This window comes from Osmia bicornis, chromosome 10 (assembly GCF_907164935.1).
Source record: "Osmia bicornis bicornis chromosome 10, iOsmBic2.1, whole genome shotgun sequence".
Classification (NCBI taxonomy): Eukaryota; Metazoa; Arthropoda; class Insecta; order Hymenoptera; family Megachilidae; genus Osmia; species Osmia bicornis.
This window is the reverse complement of record NC_060225.1, coordinates 2,750,810-2,773,410: the sequence shown is the minus strand read 5'-3', so window position 1 is coordinate 2,773,410 and position 22,601 is coordinate 2,750,810. Positions and strand designations below refer to the sequence as shown.

General features: G+C 31.3%; 1 protein-coding gene and 1 non-coding gene across 3 annotated transcripts in view; both read left to right on the top strand.

Moving 5' to 3' along the window:
• The first annotated feature begins 2,182 nt into the window (after positions 1-2,182).
• LOC123988287 lies at positions 2,183-2,303 on the top strand. Its single transcript, XR_006829850.1, has one exon. It is a non-coding gene; the product is annotated as a 5S ribosomal RNA (ribosomal RNA).
• Positions 2,304-4,978: 2,675 nt separating this feature from the next.
• LOC114879490 (E3 ubiquitin-protein ligase Rnf220-like) overlaps positions 4,979-22,601 on the top strand; it is a 245,018-nt gene continuing 227,395 nt past the window's right edge. The window contains exons 1-2 of one of the 2 annotated variants that reach the window (XM_029194451.2): positions 4,979-6,184; positions 13,908-14,021. In XM_029194451.2, coding sequence (XP_029050284.1) covers positions 6,131-6,184; positions 13,908-14,021 — 168 coding nt within the window. In that variant the 5' untranslated portion in view covers positions 4,979-6,130. The remainder of the gene's footprint in view (positions 6,185-13,907; positions 14,022-22,601) is intronic. The other variant, XM_029194453.2, reaches the window with a different exon arrangement.

Here is a 22,601-nt window from a genome sequence, read left to right as displayed (position 1 = left end):
TCCACGTAAAAAGAAATATCTAAAATTACCACAATAGTATATACATACAAATTTGTTCACTGCTTGACACAGTCTGCGACCTTTCAGAATATTAGGGGTCTGTTTTCTGTTATAAAGTCTTGCCATAAAACCTTGAAAAAGAAAGGACAGTCAATGATGGGCCATGATGGGGTATGTGCAGGCAATGACGCACTCAGAATTTGTTCTTGAAGGGAGCTAAGTTGAACGAATAAAAATATTTTTAATACAAAAAACAGTGTTATTAATATGTGACATAAACAGTAACACTAATTTAATTAGGAACAGATTTTGGAAAATTTTCTGTTGTTCTCCTTTCTTTTTCTTTGGGGGATGCTAGAGCCCCTTAGCCCCCCCTTGAGTGCGCCAGTGTCACCGCGGGGTATGCAAGGATGCGAACTTTCAAACGTTTGGGGCGTTCGACTCTGTTCACCACATGGCAGAATAAGGGAATACACTAAGCGCTTAGTATGTCATTCTCTGTTAAAAATGCCTACTTCCGCTACCTGTGAAAAAGGTAAAAATGCCCACCTGTTAACAGTCTGCTAAGAGACGAGTCTCTGTTAACAGTTAAATGATATTTTTCGTTTAAGAATCATTATTTTATAAATATAACAGTAATTTTCGAATTATTTTTTATTCAGTTCTTGTATTTCTTCAGAATGTTGTATATCAAATATTCCTATTTTTCATATATTTATTTAGTATCGATTATTACAATAATTGTATTATTGTATTACAATAAGAATGTAATACAATTATAAGGTAAAATATAATTGTTTTCCAAGCAGCACCGAAGACATAATAATTGTACTGTGGCAAAGCTAAATCATCTCGTTGGTGGTATAACAGTTTTTTTCGGCGGTACAATGGGTAATATCACTATTCTACATTATCCATCATTCCTATTTACCGATCGTACCCCAGGCCCACTGGGCCCACTTGGCGTGCCGAACTTTAACACAGGGATTGGCAGTCTTTAACAGTATCTCGTCGGTGACTGGGCCCACTTGGCGTGCCGAACTTTAACACAGGGGCTGGCAGTCTTTAACAGTATCTCGTCGGTGGTTATGATCTAAAAATATTATCGACTGCCGGTTCAAAACCTTTTAATCCTAATTTAACTAATAAAATACGAGATAAAACATTAGGGATACGTTTAAGTATATATGTGTTATGTTTTCGGGGATGTTTAGTCTTCCCACTCTATTTTAACAAGTATGTATTGCAATCTTATTCTACGCTATATTGGTAATACAGAGAGTGATGTTACCGCAATAAAATGTTTTTCGCAGAGTTTTGGGTCTTAACCGTCGAATCGCCAAAAATCCTTCTCGCAAATGTTGTTATTTTTACTTATTTTTAAAGCTTTAGCGAAATCAGAGCACGAAAGTTTTCAGTATCATAAAATGATAAAACATTTTCCGTAAATTTTGAATCTAATTCTCCAGTGGCCAAAAGTTCGTCTCGCAAATATTGTTTTTATGTAAAATGAAGCTTTCTGCAAAAATTTCAATCGAATCGCATTTGACAGATTTTCGGAAATATAGCTATATCAACCACATTTTCACGTAACCGCGGTAGATTATTCAGTGAGGCTGAACTTTACTTTACCGGATTCAAAATTTTCAACATTTCTGTTTTTAATCCATAGTTTTTGATGTGTAGAATCCAAAAATGCAGGTCTTAACTTTAGGAATCCAATGGTTAAAAAGTTATTAGCGTGTAAAGTTTGACACTTTTAGTGCATTTGCTACTTTACTGCGACGCCATGTTGGCTTCTTGTCCAACGAATGGTGTCGCTAGCTGCAGGCAGACGCATGTAGGTACCGACCATTTTAGCGGGTTTAGTCAAACCGTAAAGATACTGTCTGAGTTAGTTAGATTTATATTTATTTTATAGAGAGACTGTACTGCCCATGCGAGAACCAATCAGGTTATACATATAAGGTAATATGGTGTCACAGTAACGTAGTAAATCCGCTAAAAATGTCAAACGTTACACGCTTATGACTTTTTAACCATTGGATTCCTAAAGATAAGACTTGCATTTTCAGATTCTATGCGTCAAAAACTATAGATCAAAAAAAAAAGATGTCGAAAATTTTGGGTCCGGTAAAGCAAAGTTGAACCATTTTCTTCTCTAATAAAGCGTCCACTTTCAGCTAACGGCCATACGACTTGGGAATACTACCGGTTCTCGTCCGATCACCGAAGTCAAGCTAAGTTCGGCGTGGATAGTACTTGGATGGGTGACCGCTTGGGAACTCCGCGTGCTGTTAGCCTTTTTCTTTTTTCTTAAATTGAATTGTTCGAAAGCGAAACACGCTTCGAAAATTGATATTCCAATTCCCAATTGCTTATACATATGTCGAGAACGAAGCTGCAGATTGTGCCGATGTGGTGTCGGTGCGCTTGTTTATGACCAACGTTCGAACGTAATCAATAGCCAACACCTTCAGCCCGCGCTCTACGAATCCTTTAATTGGACATTGTTTTCCGTTAATAATTTAAAAACGAGATCTTAACCAACATTTTGGCAAAGGAAAAAGTTCAAAATCTTCAGCAATCATCCCTCCAGGGCATTCGACCTAGTTCTGGGACACTCTCTATAATTGTTTTCCAATCAGCACCAACGAGATAATTATATTGCCGCGCCGGTACTGTGGCAAGTCTAAATCATCTCGTTGACGGTATTTTAGATAGAAACGATGTTTGTACAAAAGATTCTTGGCCACCCGAAAGCTAAGATTCAAAATTTTACAGAAAATGTTTTACTACGGTAATATCACTCTCTGCATTATTAATACAGCGTACGATAAGATTACAATAGTACTGGTCAGGATAGAGTGGGAAGGTACAGTCTCTCAATAAATGTGTAATTACAAATATCCTCGATGCTATTTATCGTTCTTTATTTTTTTTAAACCGACCGCTGACAACATTTTTGGGTCTTACCTATTGAGGTGTCACAAATCTTTCTCGCAAACATAATTTTCGAATTATTTTTTATTCAGTTCTTGTATTTTTTCAGAATGTTATATATCAAATATTCTTATTTTTCATTTACTTATTTAGTATCGATTATTACAATAAGAATGTAATACAATTATAAGGTAAAATATAATTGTTTCCCAAGCAGCACCGACGAGATAATTATTGTACTATCAGAAAGCTAAATCATCTCGTTGGTGGTATAACAGTTTTTTTCGGGGGTACAATGGGTAATATCACTATTCTACATTATCCATCATTCCTACTTACCGATCGTACCCCAGGCCCACTGGGCCCACTTGGCGTGCCGAACTTTAACACAGGGGATGGCAGCCTTTAACAGGATCTCGTCGGTGTATGAGGTCAACCTCATAGTAAAGCCGAGGTTTATCCCACGAGTGGAATCTTTCGATTAACGAAATTTAATTTCTGCTTCCCTACAATAGAGGGTAGCACAATGCACCTTTTGCACTTTCCAAGGATACCATATGAGTTATTTGTTTAAAGAAGTTTCATCAATAGTATATTATATCACTAATTATTGTAAGTCACTTTATAGTTATATTGTTATAATTGTGTGAAGAATAACAGGCATTTTTTTAATAATTTCAAAATAGTGAAATCGATAATATGGTTTACATCTTAGCTACCATCATCACTAAAATCTAAAAATACTTTTTAAATTTTGTTGCATTTCTATTAATATGCTAACATACAAAACGCAGTTCTTGTAGGTATATTGTTATTATTATGATTTAATGAATTTGTTTCATAATGATTATAAATACAGTATCAAATTCGAATTTTATTTTAATTATTATTTCAATTATATTAATAAACCAAAAATATAAGCATATAAAACTGCAACACGTTTTTATTATTATTTAAATTGAGTAACTTAAGTTATTAATATTCAATAAATTAAATTAGTATGTTTAATATATTATATGTTAATTTGTCTGTAAAAATATAACTTAATGGAAAAAATGTAATTTATATAATAACAGAAAATTTAATTTATTAATTATGGTATATAGTGAATAAACATTTTAAATGATTTCAGATAAAGTTTTGTTGTTTTCCACAAATTGTCAAGAGGTAAACATTGCTTTAAATATATTACTTTCATATTAATGATTATAATTTCTACTATTTTTCTGATTAATTAGTTTCACTACTTCCTCTGTTAAATGTTTTTTATTTTTCAATGATATATCTAATACATTAAAACATATAATAAAAGTACTTTGTGCCGTTATCTACACGTATTCTGAAAATATGTAAAACATTATAAACTTGTTAAAAGTAACATATGCTATACTAACAGCACGAATAAATTTCTTCAAATATGAAGTTAAACACTGTAATAGACATATTAAAAAGAAAATATATGAACACAAAACGAAAGATAACAGAAATTTTTGTAAAGATTTCTGTGGTTGAGATAAGCTACTTGAAATGTTTGTTATCTTTTCGTAATATTCATAATTTGTTAATGTTACTATGTAAAAATTAAAATGTCCCAGTTGTTTTTGTTCTGTTATATTTAAGCATATTTTTGATTTAAAATAAATCACTATAAATATTACAATGTGTGTCTGTCGTAAGTTTTAAATAAAGTTATACATAATATTTATATTTTGAAACCTGCTATTTTGCTTTAATTCATGATTTTTTAAAAGCATCTCCTGTTACAAAATAATAAAGGTTTTTATTATTTTCATTGTTATATTAATTTTGAAAATTGGTATTTATATGGTTATTACAAATACATTAAAATTTAATTTTGCCTGTTAATATTTTCAAAGGTGTATTATCAATTATGTTAAAAATATATTACCAAAAATTTTACAGTTCACTTACATTTTTTATTGATATTAACTAAAAATTACAAAAAGTATGTTTTTGTTATTTTTGAAGATAACAGATCAAACAATAGAAATTAAATTTATAGTTTTCCCAGCATTCATACGTATAAAACAAACACTTATACGATTCTAAAATGAATCAAAATAAAACACATCATTTGAAACAACGAAAAACCAATGAAAGTCATTAAACCGTTAACAGAGATACTTTAAAGATAGAATCTTGACAGAAAACCTCAAATAAATAAAATATGTTATAATAAAACAAAACACACTGATACAGAGGTAGTTGAAAGGTACGTTTCAAGAATGTTGTTTATTAAGGTACACACAAGTTTTCGTTCACTGTAGAACGAACAGAAAGGAATGTAATATCCGTTACAAGCTCGATTAACACTTTGCAGAAGAGGACAAGAAATTCGAGATGTTACTAGTCGCGCTGTCGGCGCCCGATTGAATCTGGATGCGTCGCGAGAGTGGTTGCGCGTGGAGCGTGTGCGCATGCCGCGCATGCGCGGCCAAACTGTGACGCTACAGTGGCGCCAGTAATGGCGGCGGAAAACACGCGCGCACGCCAGCACCGCCGCCGGTTTGTTTCTCCACGCCTCTACCTCGCCTCCACCACCGCCGCCGCCACCGCCACCGCTCTCACAACTTGTGGGTAAGTACCCTCACACTCCAATCAGTCTGCACTCGCATGTCCACGAGGTTGCTTGCACGGTCTTGCCGCCTTCCTCACGTACTCACCCCTTTCTCTTGTCTACTTGGCTCACCACGTTTAGTGCATTATCAGAGACCCGTACCACGGGGTGAACTGAGCCACTGGTTGACGTGCTCGTCGGGTATTGTCAGTCGTCGTGAGGTTAGGTCAGAGTGATCGTCGTGGCGGGATTACACGGCTCGTTTGAATTTGAATTCTGTCGTTCCGTATCGTCGTGTTATTTCTTATCCAAATGATGGTAAACGTGTCTTAACACGATCAACAAGCTTCGAACGGAACGTTTCAACGATTGTCAGTTGAGTTTATCGCGAAACGAAAACTGAACGCGCGAACGTCGAACCGCGTGACAGCCGCCGCATTGAGGTTAGGTTGTTCCTCGCCTACCAACGCGCCTTTTTCGAACGGATTCCTCGTGACGTTTACTTACCGAGCATCGATTTATGCGGATATTAGTGCGAACTGTTGGTGATAACGACGCGTTTCTCGAGTGACGGATCAAGGGACAATGAGAATTGTGGAAATAGAGTGAATGTTTTCGAACGGACGTATTTCGTGCAGTGACTTCTTTGGTGCACAACAAAATGTACGCGTGGTGGTGATTAATACATTTTAATATATTTCTCGTGTACTCATAGACAGTAATATACACGAATATACATATTTGTCTCGATTCATTGTCGAGTATTGAGAAGCGATCGAAACGAAGATAGCCTGTTGCGTCGATGCGTTGCGGGTGTTCACTTTTGCACGCTTTCGCACACAGGTAGTTTTCGTCGATACTTATTTAATAATGACAGTGAAACGCAGACATTCACTTTAATGATGTATCAATTTTGCCATTGTTAATGTCTAATTTTCTGAATATTTTTTGGATAAAAAGAACTTTGTTGGAAATTTAAATCAAAATTACATTCAAATCATTTTAATCCTTGAACAGCGGAGTCTGGGTCGACTGTGATGCAAACTTATAAAACATATACAAGAATATTAATCTAAAGTTAAATGCATTCATATATTGGAAGAATAATTATTAAAAGAACTGTATGAAATAACATGACGTATAAAATTAAATTAAAATTAGGGTTCTCACCATGGTCCGCCGTCCAAGGATTAATATAGCTTTTTAAACCGCTCAGGAGCATTAAGGCACTTATTGAATTTGACATAAACTTCAAATAAAATATGAAATTGTTAAGAACTTTTAAAGAGATATTATTCCGTTTGACATTTTACACTAATAGTGGAATATTTTACACAATATCTGATATCTGATAATTTGTGTAATTAATTTTTTTATAGCTTCACTAGAAATATTGTTCTGTTCTTCTGGAATTATTTACTTTTGATTCTCAATAAATTATCTACTATTTTTGCTGTATTTTTGGATGTCATTATCTTTCCACTGGCCCAAATATGCAAAATTACAGTAGATGCAGAAGATATTCTCATAGTAATCAATGTTAAATAAAATTTCACAAAATTACTGTTTATTACGTAATTTTTATGAAACAATCAATTCATATATATATTTACAAAAATTGCTGCTAGATATTATACAAAAAAATTTTTAAATTAATAGAAATGTAGAGGTAATAAATAATTAATTTATAAGCGGGTAACATATTCCTTTGTGATTAAAATTAACTTACATTTGTTCTTGAAGCTTTAAGCAAAATTGCAGAAATTTCATCATTTGCATAAAATTATGGAGTATTTTTAAATGTAATAAGTGTCACGAGAATTCTGAACGGTTCTGTACCAACAAAGTTTGATTACAATTGCAAATGAAATTTTAATATCTAATAATACGAAAAGAATTGAAAATACACAAAAAGAAGAATGTTCGAAAAATTGCATAGAAAAGTGAACTATCAGCTCTTGCAATAATTAATTGTATAAAAACTAATGTTTAATCAAAAAGTTTGATTCATCTTATTTTCTGAAATAAACATCATTATTGTGAGATTTCACACGTTAAAGTCAGAGTGTCAGTACGCGACGCGTACTGATTGTTCTTTGGTTCCTCGGCTCCCTTTCGATCCGACGCGACGCGCACTTTTCAACGCGTTCGATTCGGAAAAGAAAAATCGATAGAATCGCGATCGATGCAGCCACTCGTGGATCAAATTCGATAGCTATCGTTGAAAGACAAGAAGGAACTGACATCAGTCAATCGACGGCCGAGTCACAGACTGTGTCGCATTTGAATTGTCTTTAAATGGTTCTAATCTATACACTTATTTTCCGATATTTTCAAATTATCTATAATGAATATTGCAGATTAATACTTAAAATCTTAAAATTTTTAATTCACCATTCAGATATTACGTTATTCAGAAAAAAACGAAAAAATTGGATCTTTAGTAAAATTGTATTGCAATGAAATTTTAGGTGGTTTTATGTTTATTTTTCTTTTTGCAACTGTTCATTGCAAAGGTTCAAAGAAAATTATTTAAATATTAGGTTGGTGTATATCGGTTTGCAAGAAGAGTGACATTAGTCGAAAGAGATAATTTCACAGAAAAGAAGTTTGAATTTTACTTTTCCTGTAATTTGTTTGTTACTTTATTGTATTTTTGTTTGTACAGTTGTACTGAGAGTTTCTACCCTTGCCTTTCTTTGTTAAAATATCAGTTAATTCTTTTTCTTAAGGGATGAAACGATTTTTCATTTTGAGTTGTGTCATTGTTTTTGTCAAATAGTAGCTAATCAACTCTGTGGCTTGATGCAAAAAGTATCAATATCATATTTTCGGAAAAATAAGTTCAACCTTATATTGAGTTTGTAAACAATTGTAGATTCTATATAAAAAAACGACAATTTCTAATTCTATTCGGAAGTTACTATAATGGCATTTGTATATGCCAGTGTCAAAATTTTTTCTAAGATTAATTTATCTAATAAATTCATCTTTTTCTGTAGAAACACACAAATAGCATAAGCTATAATTCTAAGAAATTTGGAACAGCAGAAACTTCTGTATCAGAAATTATTTGAACATGATTTTTTTATCACTCGAATTGCGGGTCTTGATCAAAGCCCCAATATTAATTCATTTTTGCGTTTCGTGTTATTTTCATTTTGTACCTTTTGCACCAAATCACGGATGTGATAGTTGAAACATTCCCATATTATTATTTAGATCAAAGAAGCCTATTTTTAAAGTTTATTTTCCTAGCTATCTCAAAATTGATAATATCCAAGTTGTGTTACTATTCTTGCAAATCACAGATATGAAATGTTGTTTTTCTTTGTGATTATAAATCACACAAAAGAAAAACAAAATTCCTTATAATATATGTAGGTATAGCATTAACTATCAATAATATTCATAGTTGATTATTAAAAATGACCAAAATTGTTAGGTGATCATTCTGTACTAAAACAAACTTGGCAGTATTGAAGTAAAAATTGTATAATAAAATTAATCTATCATTTGCAAAAGATTACTTAACTCTAAAAACTGTATAATTTTGGATTATAGAATTCAGAAGTGAAAATTTTTCATTTGAAAATGTATCAAATATTCTGCATAATAATGAAATTCCTATAGGAAAAGTATAAAGTTATTTTGAAAGAAAAATTTACTTTACAGAACAACATTTCATTTGAACCAACCTAATGGTATTAAAATAGTGTCTGCATTAATTTCAAGCTTGAAGGTAATTTTAAATCAGATAGAAGTCCGAGGAACCAATGTTAATTTTAACACGAAATACACTGAACACTGAGATTTATATCAAGTAAAAATTTATACTTGCGAAACTGTTTTTCATCGAATCAAATTTCCTATGATAGAACATGAAAGGAAAGACATAAATAAGTATCTTCATTAGCTTATATTCGCATTATTTTTCCAGTAATCTAAGAAATTTGAATCTCCGATATTGCATTTACAGATCGTTGAAACCAAAATATTTCTGTAACGATATTTTGAAGATATTGTACAAAATTTACGTAAACCTAATAAAAGAAATAATTTATCTGAAAATTGCATAAAATTTTAAGGGAAGAATTAGAATTTTGAACTCTTAGGAATGATAATACTAACAGTAGCCAAACTTTTGCCTATTTTATTATGAAACTTACTTAACATCTTGAGTTGTGGGTGATACTTAAATTTCAATAGGAAACTATCACCCACATTATTAGGAATTCTTTGCTTTACTTAATTAGAAATACTTCTATTAGATATTTGAAATAAATAATTATCGTGGAAATAATGAATAAAATTTGTCAAAAATAAAACTGCTATTTAATGAAATTATTAACAGCTTCAATGTGGCAATAAATTTTAATATTGCAAATTTGTAACTTTACGTTTTCAATCATTTTATTGATAATGAAATGTGCAGTTATATTTGTAACACAATTGCCATAATGAGTTGATATACACAGTTCGTAATTACTTGCTTCATTAGTATCTTACAAAAATATTTTGCTTCGATCACTAGAAAGTATTTGAAGTCACTATTTAATGATTTCAAATTTTTAAAAGCAATTGAAGAAAGCATAGAAGTATTTATCTGAAGTTTTTTAATCCTCTACATAATAATGTATACAACATTTCTTTTATAGTTTCTTTCGCTATGAACCGTTATTATTTACATTCAGCGGCCCACATGAATAATATTCTGATACCATAATATCGAAGTAATCATTGTATTAACCCTCCGCCGGCAGTATTGTATTTTACTAACACGGTCGGCATTACGTGTCTTTTATTTCCAAGCTCAGTTTTTTATTGTTTCAAACTGTAACAAATTCTGAGACATGTATTGAAGTCTCTAATTTAATGTACATGTGTTATAATAAAGTAATAATTCGAAGGCAAGTTTTGAGATGGTCCGTAATGCCGGCGGAGGGTTAAGGAAATTCTATTCTGTTGATAGGATCGCAAATTTAAAGTTCATTGTATAATGTTTAAATGAAAGGGTTTTACATTGTATATATTGAAGGAATAATTTTTATAAGAACAGTATACAATTTGGGGAATGAAAATAATATGGAATATAAAATTAAATTGAAATTGGAGCTCTCTCAATGGTCCGCCGACCGAGGGCTAATGATATTGAAACAATTATTGCTTGATAATACCCATTTACAATTATATTAACAAAGCAATAAATATCTATAGTACGATAACATATTTATCTTACTTAATAGAAAGGCAAGTTTTATTTATTTAGCATAGTTATTTTTTAGTATAATGAAATAGAAACAGAACTATTCGTTCCGGTCATTGAATTAAATGATACAGCGATATACACTGCCGTCGATAGGTAGTGGGACACCTATAAAATATGTTTGTGCTCAAATATTTTTAATTTATGTAAGTTTCTGCTAATTAAAGCAGTTTTAATTTATTTTCACATTTTGATAACGGTTTTGTCGTAGCTACATGCCTTTAACGTCCATCGAGCTCTCTTCACACTCGTCACAGATAGAGTGCTAATTAATTTATGACGCTAATTCAGATGTACTATTTTTACAATTAAGCTTACTGATTGTTTATAAATAATAATTTTTGACATATGTTGTTTTTCTTGAGCGTTTTTATTACTTTTAAGATTAATAACTATTTAGGATAGCGAATTTCTTCGGAGCATAATAATTTGCAATAGATTTAGAAAATTTTCTTAGTGAAATATCCTTCTTCTGACAGAATAATATTTTATTGATATTTCTTTATGAGGCTTAGTTGTCGTAATAATTTAAAATCTCAAACGAAATTAACTGAAAGTGGACGAAATTATAGTTCTGGACGTTTGATTATATTACGTGAAACAAAAATAAAGGAAAGACATTACAGTCCTCAGTAATTTGCAAAATTTTAGCACAATATACGTGTTTTGCAGCTGAAATTGTTAATAAATAAATAGTTAGTGATTAAAGTCTACTTCGTTCGATATAAAATAACTCGAATTTCGAGTCAAACAATGATCGGTCGGTCGAGCCGAGTCGAGCGCTTGAATTTGTCGAATTACTCGAAATCGACGAACTGTTTGAAACAAAAGCGAGCTACTCGAATATTCGAGCCGAAAATTCATCTTCAAGTGAATCGAAATTTTACGACGGCTCGAATATTCGAGTAGATTTTTTTTTTTTCGAGTAGCTCGCTTCTGTTTCAAATAGTTTATCGATTTCGAGTAATTCGGCAAAATCAAGCGCTCGACTCGGCTCGAACAATCGAAGCGAGTTCAGCTCGGCTTGTAAATTACGAGTAACTCGCACACCTCTAAACATAACAGCAATATACAAATTCAATAATTATTACATGATCAACAGAAGTTACAAGTGTTCTACTACTTATGGATGGCAGTGTCTGGCATATGGAAAAATGCAGATTGATTTGAGAAATCAGACATAACGCATTAACAAAATTATTAAATTCTCAAGATTAATAAAAAGTTATTAGAGAAAGTAAAGAAAATCACAATATTAAGTGTTCTTTAGTTAACTAAGTGATAATAAGTTTACAAAGAAAATATATCCTGATATGTAGTGTGTCGAGTTTACAAAAACAAATAGATACAGTAGGATTCTATTTCGTAGAAAACTATATATCAATAAAGGTTTAGTTTTAGTTAAAGAAGTTCTTTTTCAATAAAAATATCTGATAAAATGACGTAATATTTCGTGAGGAAGCAAATTCATCATTTTCAGTTCAGGTGAACGAAAAATTAAAAATCCGGAACATTATTTCTTTAATGTATTTGTAAATGGGAATATCTAGCAATAATTACTTAACACTTTAATGTCCGACGTCACATATTCGTGATTTTGGCATTTAACTTTTTATACGATTATTCTTCACCTTATTTTTATCTACTCCATCAAATGCTAATTAGAGTTTAAAATTTAGTAACTCTGCGGCGCGCGTAAAATGATTTATTTATAATTCTATTAGTAATTTTTTGTTAGATACAAAAGGGAATTTAACTTTCCGTAGGCAAATTGGATCATCTGTGTCCTTTTACTATGTCAGACTTTCTAAAACTCTGACAAAATTCTAGAAGACTAATTAAAATCTCTATTACATTATTCAATTATTCGTTCTGTCAAATGTTTACAACTTTTTTCAATAAAAATAAAAATTCGAGGGGAAGTCTTTCGCTTCTGTCGTTAGCGTTTCGGATTGCCTACGGAGGATTAAAATTACACGTGTTAAAGGTTTTATGAAACGTGCAGTCATCAGAGCGTTAATTATCAGAATAGAGTCCAAATGTATAATGTGGGTCACTGTACATTGTATAAAAAAATGAAGTGAATATTACTCGCTTCATAATTCATAATCCTATAATAACAACTTTTATAATTTTCTTTCTCTCTTTAAATATATAAAAATATGTATAATCGAGGATTAAAGTAACATTATAAGACATCGTTGAAATAATGCGAATATAAGCTAATGAAGATACACATCTCAGACATAACTCTTCTTGATTTTCATTCAATGATTTCAATGAAACCTGGGCAAATAACGGTGAATATATTTCTGGTAGGCGAACAAAGGAGTATAAGTTGATAAAAATCGTATTAGCCATTATTTTCAAGAAAATAAGAATGTTTTTAAATTGAATACGACGTATATTATATATTTTTATTACAAGTTATCAACTTCCATGTCGAAAACTAACATTGAATTTAACATTGCACCTTAAACATCTTCTACTCGTCTAGCAGAAATATTTGATTTGATGTAAACAGTGTTCACACCTGTGACCGATAGGCACTAGAGCGGAGATTCCCAAAATGCGGTTTCCGATCGACGCGACGGTTGGGTCGCGTTAAATATTAACGCGTTGATTGCCGAAATGAAAATAGATATTTCTTGTCACATATATTGAAGCTCTAATTGTTAAGAGTAGAAACAGTCTGGAATTTTTAAATTTCAAGCAATCCGTGTAAAATAATACGAAATACGAAGGTAAATTAAAATTGGGTCTTTCTCCATGGTCCGTTGTCTGATGGCTAATTCGGTTAATTAAGTCCGATAGTGATTATCATCTTTAGCGACTGACGGCATCGAGTTGCGTGGCAACGAATGCGTTAATTTTTATCGGCAAGTGGTTCTTAAAAAGTATCCGTTTTCGATAGTGGATCTCGACTCGTCAAAGTTTGGGAAGCTCTGCGCTATAGCCACTTCTGATAGACACAGTTCGATTTCTTTTTTTAACAACTTTTTTTCGCCACGTTTACGAGCGGGTTAGATTCGGTATCGCGAGTAAATTCGCGTGGCAAGTGTCCAAGGATGAAGACGATCGAGAGAGAGAAATGGAACACGTCGATTATATCTGTTCTAGATGGATAATTCTGCGTATGTGCCGAATCATCTACCGCCGCCGTCCCTGGTCGTATTTTCACAGGCCGGGGGGCTGCCGGAGGCTCTGAGAATGCAAAGACCCTTCAATCCACAAGTTAGTGTCCCATTATCCTTACCTGTACACAAACCTAAGCCTGTGTTTGCTTCTCTCTTGCTCCTATATGTGTTTACCCGTGCATGAGAATCTGCTGAAAATGATATTTGGAACAAGGACGATTAACACGAGATTTCCTTAACGAACATCGTTTTTCTTGTCGTTGCAAAATTATTGCTTTCGCTCGTTCGTGTTTTAGTACCTGGAAAGGTTTTGCGGATTTGTGTAACAAAATATTTTTTAAAAATAAAACTTCATTTGAACAGAGAATCGCAGCTGATTGTAAAGTCCATCAGTTTTTTGTTCCTTTTTAAATTATATGAAATTCTAAGAGCATTTCAATTTGCATAATTAATCTTAATTAAATGCTGATTGATACAAATTTTCTATTTATTTACGTATTATATAATAGGATTATTATTCTCAGTCATAACTTTGATTAAATTATGATTAACCCTTGAACAGTGGAATCTGGGTCAATCGATACCCAAACTTACAAAACGTATGCAAGAATATTAACCTAATGTTGAATGTATGATTTTTAAACAAAAGAGTTTCATATATTAAAAGAGTGTGAAATTTAGAAAATGAAAATATTAGGTTAAAGATTTATTTTTAAATAGCCATAGTAATTCCAATTATTGAAATGATCTTTATTGTTATTATGTCGTCTTACCACTTTTCAAATGTCCAAAACCGCGAGAAAATATTCAAATTAAAAATATTAATTAAGAATGCGTAATACTAAAGGCACCGAATTAATTTGTACATCCTAATAGTATGAAATACAAAATTAAATTAGAATTGGAACTTTCTCCATGGTCCGCCGTTCAAGGGGTTAATAATAAACGATGTACCTAAGAGTTATGAAGATAAAGATTTCCACTTTTAAATATAATAAACTATTCTTTAATAGATCTCTCTGTTGTTTCATTATGAAAGAAAAGGTTTAAGTGTTAAAAGTGGATTCCATTTTCAGCTAACCAGAATCTTTGTGTTAGATACAGGATAGAATATCGCCATTTAGATTGTATCATAAATCTTTCCATGCAACCTATGAGAAATTGGCACAAACTTTCAGGGCAACTCAATAATAACAAGTTAAGCAAGTTAACTCTTTCGTTATGGATAAACTGTTCTAAAAATGTTAAACCGGCCTTCATTGCGTAATGCAGTCTAACTGTAACTATACATGCAATTTTTAATAATCTAATAAACATTTTTAATTCAAAAGGAGAAGATTACTCTAGCGTTAATAAACAAAATTCGTCCAAGGATTAACCCTTTCGACCCTGGTAGGACACATACGTCCCACTGAATGTTTCTGACCCTCTGTGAGACAATGTGTCACATATGTACTTATGTGCAGTAGTATATTTTTTCTTTTTACTTCATTTGACTATATTATTAGCTGTAGAAATTAATTCGGTGCCTTTAGCATTACTCCTTTTTAATCACTATTTTATATTTGAATATTTTTTCGCGCTTCCATGAACTTGGAAAGTAGCGCGAAAATGTGATAACGATAATAATTATTTTAATAATTGAAATTACTATAATTAAAAAAAAAAATCTTCAATTTAATTTCTACTTAATAATTGAAATTACTATAATTAAAAAAAAAATCTTCAATTAAAATTAAGAAAAAGCATCGAATTAATTTCTACACATAATACCATCTTTGATATTTGGTAACATAACAACGTACTGAATAATCTTCATTTAGGCAATTAAATTCAAATGGAAAATACTTGGGTCGAAAGGGTTAATGTACTCGTGGCAAATAAATCCGTCGCAACAAATTAAATATCAGATTTGGAAAGATTGACTCCAGAATTTCAAATGGATCAATCGTTATCATGTAAAAGTCAATGATATTTTTCTCTCTCTTTTTTTTTTTTTTTAATTCATTACTATTTTGTACGTGTATATAAACACAGAGAATAATAAAAGGGAGACGCGCAATCTTTATGCTTCGAAAAATGTCAATTTCAATGGGCCAGCTGTAATCGCTTGCAATCGCTTCGACTGGTAGGCGCTTTATGCACACCACTGGTAATTAATGCACGCTCTAAATAGGGATTTCGTTGTGAATGCCTGGGAACACGCAAACGTGAATGAATCCGTAAATCGTAGTACAGTAGATAGATAATCATTTGCTTGACGGTAATCATTTTTCGTTAAGTTTGATCGAAACAGTCGATTGCCTCTGTACACCGTAAGTATATATTTGATGTTTTTTAATTTAAATTTAAGCAAATCCCCATTTTCACCCTTTTGCTATTGTGAGATACTATAATCATCGAATGGAGTGTTTACATTTCAAGATACCAAGTATGTGATATGCCAACAGAAAAATTTCTTATTGCAAATCAAATTTTATATAAATAATTATTAACAATTTAACACTTTATTAGCAGGAGAAATTAAGATTGCACGCTCAGAACGGGTACAAGTTGTAGCACGCACAAAACTGAGAGCGGGGACTTTTTTGGAAAAAAATTGAGAAATTTTAAAGAAACGTATTACTACGTCAACTGCTTTCAGCTGTTATTTTTGAGAAGACGTATTACCACGTCACCAGCTTTAAGCTATTACTTTGAAAAGATGCATTACTACGTTAACCGCCCTCAGGTTTTACATTCGAAAAGACGTACCATTACGTCACCAGCTCTCAGCTTTTATTTTTGAAAAGACGTAGTACTACGTTATCAGACAGCAAGGTGTTAACATGAAAACGTACGAATAGGGTTTCAGGTAGAAACAATCGTAGCGAAAGGGTTACTTATAGAGAGTGAGTCACATATTTAAAATAAGTTATAACTACTGTGTTGTTGAAGATTTATTTCACTACAGTAGACTCTCGTTATATTTCCCCACGAACGGCTTGACCTTCACATGGATTTTCAAGCATATTAGTGCCACTTTTATATCCCTTTTCTACTCTAACTGAAAGCTTGAAAGTTTGAAACATTTTCTGCCTGTACACCCCGTACGCGTCGATATAACGAGTGTTTATCGTAATTTCCACTTGTGACAGTGCAACCAAAAAGTACTATTGCAGTTTTTTAATTAATTAATTATAAGAATGACATAAGATTTCGGTTTATTTTTGACAAATAAAATCGACTCAAATCTTTGAACAGTGGAGCCTGGGTTAATCGCGACCGGTATATATAACCTATTGACCTAAGGTTACATGTATAATCTTTAAACAAGATTCATTTTTAAAGAGACAGTGTAAAATTTAAAAAATGATAATAATATAAATTATAAAATTAAATTAAAATAGGGGCTCTCTTCATGGTCCGCCACCTGAGGATTAACTGTGTTCAACACATATTTATATATAAACATCTTATCTACATTTTTAGTTGAAATGGATAAGTATTATCGTGTTGTGATCGAATAATAACTAAAAATTAAAAGCCTGATCCGTATTCTCATTATCTGGTTAATTATAACATACATAGATTTTATTACGTCCTTTGAATTGCAGATGAATTATTAACGACCAGAGGCTTATATTTGGTTCCTTTAATTAGTAACCGTTAGTATTAAAAAGTCCATTAAAATAGGCTTCCGGTCAGTAAGGTGTTAACATTAGATACCTGATACGATCATATGGCTCAATCATAAAGTGATTAACTTTGACACCTGCGATATAGAACGATATAATAAGAGTTCTTAAACATATTATAAACATTTCATTTTTTAAATTTAGCTTTTCATATTATTAATGTAACATTACTTGTACTCGCAATCAAAATTTTCTTGTTTTCTTCTCATTGGTAAGTGATTGTAAAAATTTAATTAAAATATTTTTAATATGGACAGAAATAAGATATTCTTTGATAAATAGGTGGTCTCAAATTTTTAACGCATAGTATATGTTGAACATAGATGAAAAAAATAATTGAACGCATAAAACACTATTATGTTTATATAAATATAATTATTCATAAAAGGGGATATAGAACACAACGGGGCAGAAATCAATATTGATTTTAAAACAAATGGGAAAATTTCATTGATTAAAAATTGTTTTACGTTTCACAAGTGCTATAAATTGCAAATAACAGTTTCTATACTTTTTATGTATGTGCACTCACGATCAAATCAGGCTTCCCTAAAATGGGGAATATAGGGGAAGCAAGAATACTGAAATTCTGAATTTTTACCTATTAATATTAAAAGTGGGTTAGAAGTAAAATTACACGATTTTTAATCATTAAGTATTACAAAATTTATTATACAATTGGAAAGTATAAACAAGAAAGTAAATATTGATTTAAATTTTCCTGTGCAAACGCTTACATGCAATTGGTGGGGGACCGCAGACTTATATATACGAGGCCCCTTTCGCCACATTGTTTTTCCCGGAGAAACAATGGGAGAAGGGCAGGAAGACAATTTTTTTTTACGACAAACTAAACAATGTTATAGAAGGATGATTTCTGCATTATATATTAAATTATAATTTCATGCAAAATTGAAAAGGCAATTGTAAATAAGATATTATATACTTGTAATCCAATTTCTGAATCTTTGTTTTTATAGCTAACAATAAGTAATTCAATTTTTATTTTGCATATATTGAATTTGCAAATAAAATAGTGTTAAAAAATTGTAATCTTTAATAATATTGATTCTTTTAACCCTTTATTGTCCTAATGAAGTTTCAGAGATTTCACTGATTTTATTTTTCCTATTTTCTAAATTCTTCTTGAAATTCTTCTTGAAACTTCCAATAAGTATTAATTTTAAGATTTATCAATTTTTCCAAATAGCATAATTTGATGCTTAATATTTTATTAAACCGTATACACGGTTTTATTTTAACAAAGAATAAAATAATTGCGAAATATTAAACATCTTTTTAACCGAAATTATTTAAATGGTACGACGTATAAAATATTATTTATAATTTCAAAAGAGGTGATTGAACAATTTATGCGTTCGTCGTTGGTTGTTTTAGTTGTTAAACAAATATGAAAAAGGAAGGAAATTGAAACGATTGTTCGACATGATGAGATAATGAAATAATATTCGTTGAAACGTTGAAAAATGTATGTTTTCAAAGTGCTTATTAATGAGCTCGTTTAAATACATGTAGCAGAGGTGTATTGTATTATTGAAACCGATTGCAACGTACATTCGGAATAAAAACAAAGCCTCGGCTGCCTTTCGAGACACGTACGGGACACGATTGATTGCAATCGAATAATAAAACATGGCAGCATATCAACATTCGGTGTCGCTAAAGAAATGAGATAATTTCGTTGGAAATTAATCGTTGCGTGTGTAACCGTGAACGGGAAAAGGATTGACGATGTAGAAGAAGGAAAAGAGAGAAAAAACATTGTAAATATGCAAAAGCGCGTTCAGTCATTAGCGTGAAAAAAAAAAAAAATGCCACCCGCGTGTAATTAAAAGAATAATGAATAGCTAATAAATCAGTGATCGAACGGAGATAGGAAACGAAGGTTGCGGGAACCTCATTTCCTCTTATAAAAGAATAATAAACTAATCGTGCGCTACCGATTCTCGTTTAAGTTATCGTCCGCATCATTATTGAACGATGAAATATTTATTCCTTGATTGACTATCAATAAAACTGTCTCGTTTTTCCGATTTTCTCAGGAAAATTGAAAATGGGTTCGAAATGAAATGTAGCGAATTAAATTGCAATTACCTGTGACATTTATATAATGTAAATATTAATTATAATTAATTATTAGTTTTAATGGTGGCATTTCAGTGGAAAAAAAAATGGAATGAGAATGGATTTAAAAAAAAATCTGTCACCTTCTTAATCCTATACAAAATACAGTAGACTCTTTATATTGCTGTGAACGAAGCTGTAGAAGTGGACAATTTTTCAAGCTTCCAAATTTTCAGTTCGAGGGGAAGAGAGAAATAAAAGCGGACTATAATGGTAGAAGAGTGCCACTAGTATGCTTGAAAATCCATGTAAAGGATCAATCGCTCACAATATAACAAAAGTCTACTGTATTCAATGACGGAGTACTCTTTTGTTTCTCGAATTTCATTTTTACAAAATGAGGTAAAACAAATAAAAGGTTTATGTGTTAAAACAATTTTTAATATTAATCTAACATTAAAACAACGTAAATTGTACTTAATGTAAAATAGGTACCTAAATATAAAATGCTAAAGATTATTTTTGTATTTTCATCGTACTCCTGAAATGCTACAAATTAGTAACAAATTAATGCAATTTTAAAAAATGAATTTCATTCTCCTTTCATGTTTTTAAATTATTTATTATAAAACGTGAGAGTTCTCTGAACTCTTAATTTATCACTTGTTCAAATATTTGTTGCGTTTAGTATTTCGAAATAAAAAGTTAGAAAAATCTCTTGAAAATTGCTTTGGTTTTTTATTTATTTATTAAACAGTATATAGTTAGCACTACAATACTTTTTTGTGTGTCTAAAATATTGTAGAATAATAACATAAATAATTGTACGTGCAGTTTAATGGAAAATTGAAGTTTTGTCGAAGAAATTTAAAAGGAGTTCGGTAATTCGTTGAATGTCGCAGTCAAAATTATAATCATAATTATAATTCAATTATTCAACTTGCTACCTTATAAAATTAATGCAATATCGATGCTACTGAAAATGTTTTACTGTATTTCTTTCAAGTACTCAATTACAGTAGACTCTCATTATATTGCCAGGTGAGCGATTTGTCTTTCATACAGATTTTCAAATATGAAACTATGTAGTACCACTCTTCCACCATCATAGCCTACTAACATGATACATTTTTATGCCCCCTTCACTTTTCAAATGTGAGTCTGGAAGTTTGACAAATTTTCCACCCCTACAACCCTGTCCGCGGCAATGTAACGAAAGTCTACTTTATATTAAAGTGGTACTGGCCAGCTATGACACCCACGTGTTAATATACAATTGCCATGTCACCCATACAAATGTAATATTTGCAATTCCATAAGAGTCTAATTCGTTTACTCATTTAATTATACATACTCTTATTAGATACTTGAAATTATTTATAACAAAATATTGTGTAAACAACAGATAAAACTCATTTAGAGCGAAATCAGAATATCAACTCTTTTTCGATGCCGAAAGGCAATAAAATAAACTATCTATCTACAGTTTATTAAAAATAAAAGTATTTGATGAAATTTTCAACAGCTTGTCACTGTATTAACCCTCGGAAAGCGCGGACCACGAAGAGAGCCCCTGTTTCAATTTAATTGTGTACTTAATTTTTTTCTACTTTCTACATTCTACTGCTCCTTTTTGTTTAAAAATTATACACATAACTTTAGATTAATATCCCTCCATATGTTCTGTACGTTTGTCACGATTAACCCAACCTTCAAGGGTTAAACGAGCTTGATTTATCAAATCAATAAACTTCAAAAAATAAAAAGCAAAGGAAGTAATAAAGTATAAAAAGTTCAGCATCAATCAAGCACTTCGACTTTAAAATTGTAGAAAATTTAAAAAGTCACATTAATCACTTTGACGTGTGAACGGTTGAAATAGAAGTTGCAGAGATTGTTAGAAAACGGTAGATACATTGACATTTTCTACGATTGATTTCGAAACGTATCTCGTAAAAAGTAAAGGTTCTGAAGTTGTGCAAATACGATGAAACGGTATTGAAAAACGGTATGAAACAGGCGGCTAACAGAGAACGAGAAAGAGAGAACAGCTACGTGAGCTGGAATATTGATCTGATAATGCGTAAGCATTGTTCAAATATTAGTACTCGATTTTCGATCGCTAATAAGTAGGAACGTTTCCATTTCTGTTCAAAATACAACACATCCCTTTTTATGCATTTTTATAAATATTATCACGGATCTATTATTGAGAACTAAATGCATGCTTAATGTTGATACAATTATAAATATGAAATGTTTAACGACGCGACGATATTTAGTGTGCTCTTGGAAAATATGACGTATCAGAAGGCAATGGGTAGTCAATATTGAGTTGCAATTAATTAAATGTCAATGGATAGTACACATATTGTAACACTTTGTCAGTGTTCAATTAATATTAAAAGCCTGATTTATAATATATGAAAGAAGATGAACTTGGAGAGAACTGTTATCTAAGATTTTCTATTAATAATTAGAAACAGAAATAAACCAAGACTAGATTATGTCAAAATATTTTTAAGTTTTATAAATTACAATTGTGTAATATTTTAAAAACTTAAAATTTATTTTTTAGACTGAAATTTAGAATACTGAGAATACTAGAATATTAAAATTACTAGACTACTAGAGTACTTAAAATACTGAGAATACTAGACTACTAGACTACCTGGGATACTAATTGTAAGAATACTAATATATTAGGAATATTAGACTACTAGAATATTTAGAATATACCGTGGATACTAGAATATTGGGAATACTACGTAAGATTACTAGAATACTAGAGCACTAGAATATTGGGAATACTGAGAATATTAGAATACCGGAACACTAAAATATTGGGAATACTGGGAACATTAGAATACCAGAGCAGTAGAATATTGGGAATATTGAGAATATTAAACTGCCAG